The sequence below is a fragment of the Phytophthora parasitica genome (assembly GCF_000247585.1).
Source record: "Phytophthora parasitica INRA-310 unplaced genomic scaffold supercont2.201, whole genome shotgun sequence".
Lineage (NCBI taxonomy): Eukaryota > Oomycota > Peronosporomycetes > Peronosporales > Peronosporaceae > Phytophthora > Phytophthora nicotianae.
This window is the reverse complement of record NW_008649187.1, coordinates 7,673-9,378: the sequence shown is the minus strand read 5'-3', so window position 1 is coordinate 9,378 and position 1,706 is coordinate 7,673. Positions and strand designations below refer to the sequence as shown.

Sequence of the window (1,706 nt, the reverse complement as noted above, 5' to 3'; positions counted from 1 at the left end):
TTCAAAGTTCTTATAGCTGCTGCAATCAGCTTTCGTTCTGATTATGTTATGTTAGATGCAGCAAGGTTTGCAGTTTGTACCACCTTCGAAATAGTAGGCTATTTTCTTACGTGACAACAATACTACTGGGTACACAGCAGAAGTATTTAAAACGCTAAACAAATCTAAATTTTTAGAGCTTTCTCTGGCCAAGAGTGATTCTGTAACAGAAAGGAAAAAAAAGAAGAGTCTTCCCAAGATTCCCTGGTACCGAAGACTGCAAAACAAGTCTTTTACATTGTTTGTTTTTCAGCTATTCCAGTCAAAGCAGACCCTAGCAATATTTACGTATGCCACGTGCATCTCCTGCGCCTGCTCGCAGCCGCAGCATCTGCTTCATGCGTAATTCATGAAGATGAAGCTGTTTGTTCTTCTACCAGATTCACAATCTGGATAGAGACAAATTCAAAAAAAAAATATACATAAATGGGTGGTTTGTGCTGCGGATTCAGTAGGAAGCACCAAAGAATAAATGCACTAGCTTAGTATTTAGTCAAAGCTGATGTCATTCGAAAGCAGATAGAGCACCACATCTTCGGTACGTATACAGCAACACTGTTTATCCAGTTATACGCGTTTACAAAGGTCAAACATTGCTGGAATCTGCTGCGCTCACTCAATAGGAGAAAACTACACCCGGACTCAGTTCACCGGCTCAGTTTACCGGCATCAGTTACCGGCTCTTTCGGCTATCCCAGCAGCAACTGCTTTCCCAGAAAAACCACTTTACGATCTAGTATATCGCCTGCAACTTACACCGGAAACATTTTCTAAATAATATTTGCCTAACCAGCAATACGAAACATCAGATGGCCGCGATCCGGAAAGATCACAGTACTCATTTCTCACCGATATTTCTAACCAGTCATATTTTGAAAGATGGAGAATCTTAGTCTGGAACCTTCCATCAGACTTGTTCTAAGCTGGGTGTTGGCTCAGTTCGGCTTTTTTGGTAACCGCGGTAGAAACCCTCTGCAAATTACCTACCTTTACTAAACAGTAGTACGAACAGGAGCATGCCGGAATCGAGCATTGACAAGCGATGCAAACGAGCGCGGTATGAACCTGCAATACTACGCAGTCGAGGGGGAAAGTGGTATATCCAACGATATGCACGAACGTTAACGCATCGACGTAGTGTAGCTTTACGTTAATAGTTGTTTTACTGCCTGGAATACAAATGAATATAGTGCTGTAGTATAAGAGTATGAAAGCGGTTTAATCCGGATTAGTTAAAGTGACCGACACTCTCTTGCAATACGCATCAACCCATGGTTGGCACAGTGGGCTGAAGAGCGTCGTTCCCCGAAGTAGAGTTTTTGTGTAACCTTCATGAGCTCGTCACAGCTGCAGCTGGGTTCCCCGTCCAAGGAATATGCCACGTTCCTCATGATGCCGCCAACGTCGCCAAAAGTACAGCGTTACCAGTCGACATCGCTGCTGTCGAGACTTTTCTTCTCGTACGCAGACGACACGATGCAAATTGGTAATACGCGGCAACTGGATCAGGACGACCTGCTGGAGCTAGTTGACGACAGTCGCTCGGGAGTCGCTTACACCAGCACTACCACCACCAAAATCAGTCGATCGTCCGAGCTATCATACACGGATACAGGTGGAAATTCCTACTCTGTGGGCTGGTATCTTCGTTCACGACGGCCTGCATT

At 44.6% G+C, this 1,706-nt stretch overlaps 1 protein-coding gene across 1 annotated transcript; it reads left to right on the top strand.

Annotated features, from left to right (window-relative positions):
- Positions 1-1,431: 1,431 nt before the first annotated feature.
- PPTG_24747 (hypothetical protein) lies at positions 1,432-1,686 on the top strand (the record flags this gene model as incomplete). The annotated part of the gene is made up of 1 exon (XM_008918408.1): positions 1,432-1,686. A coding segment is annotated over one exon (255 nt), but the record flags the coding sequence as incomplete, so codon positions are not given.
- Between the last annotated feature and the right edge of the window lie 20 nt (positions 1,687-1,706).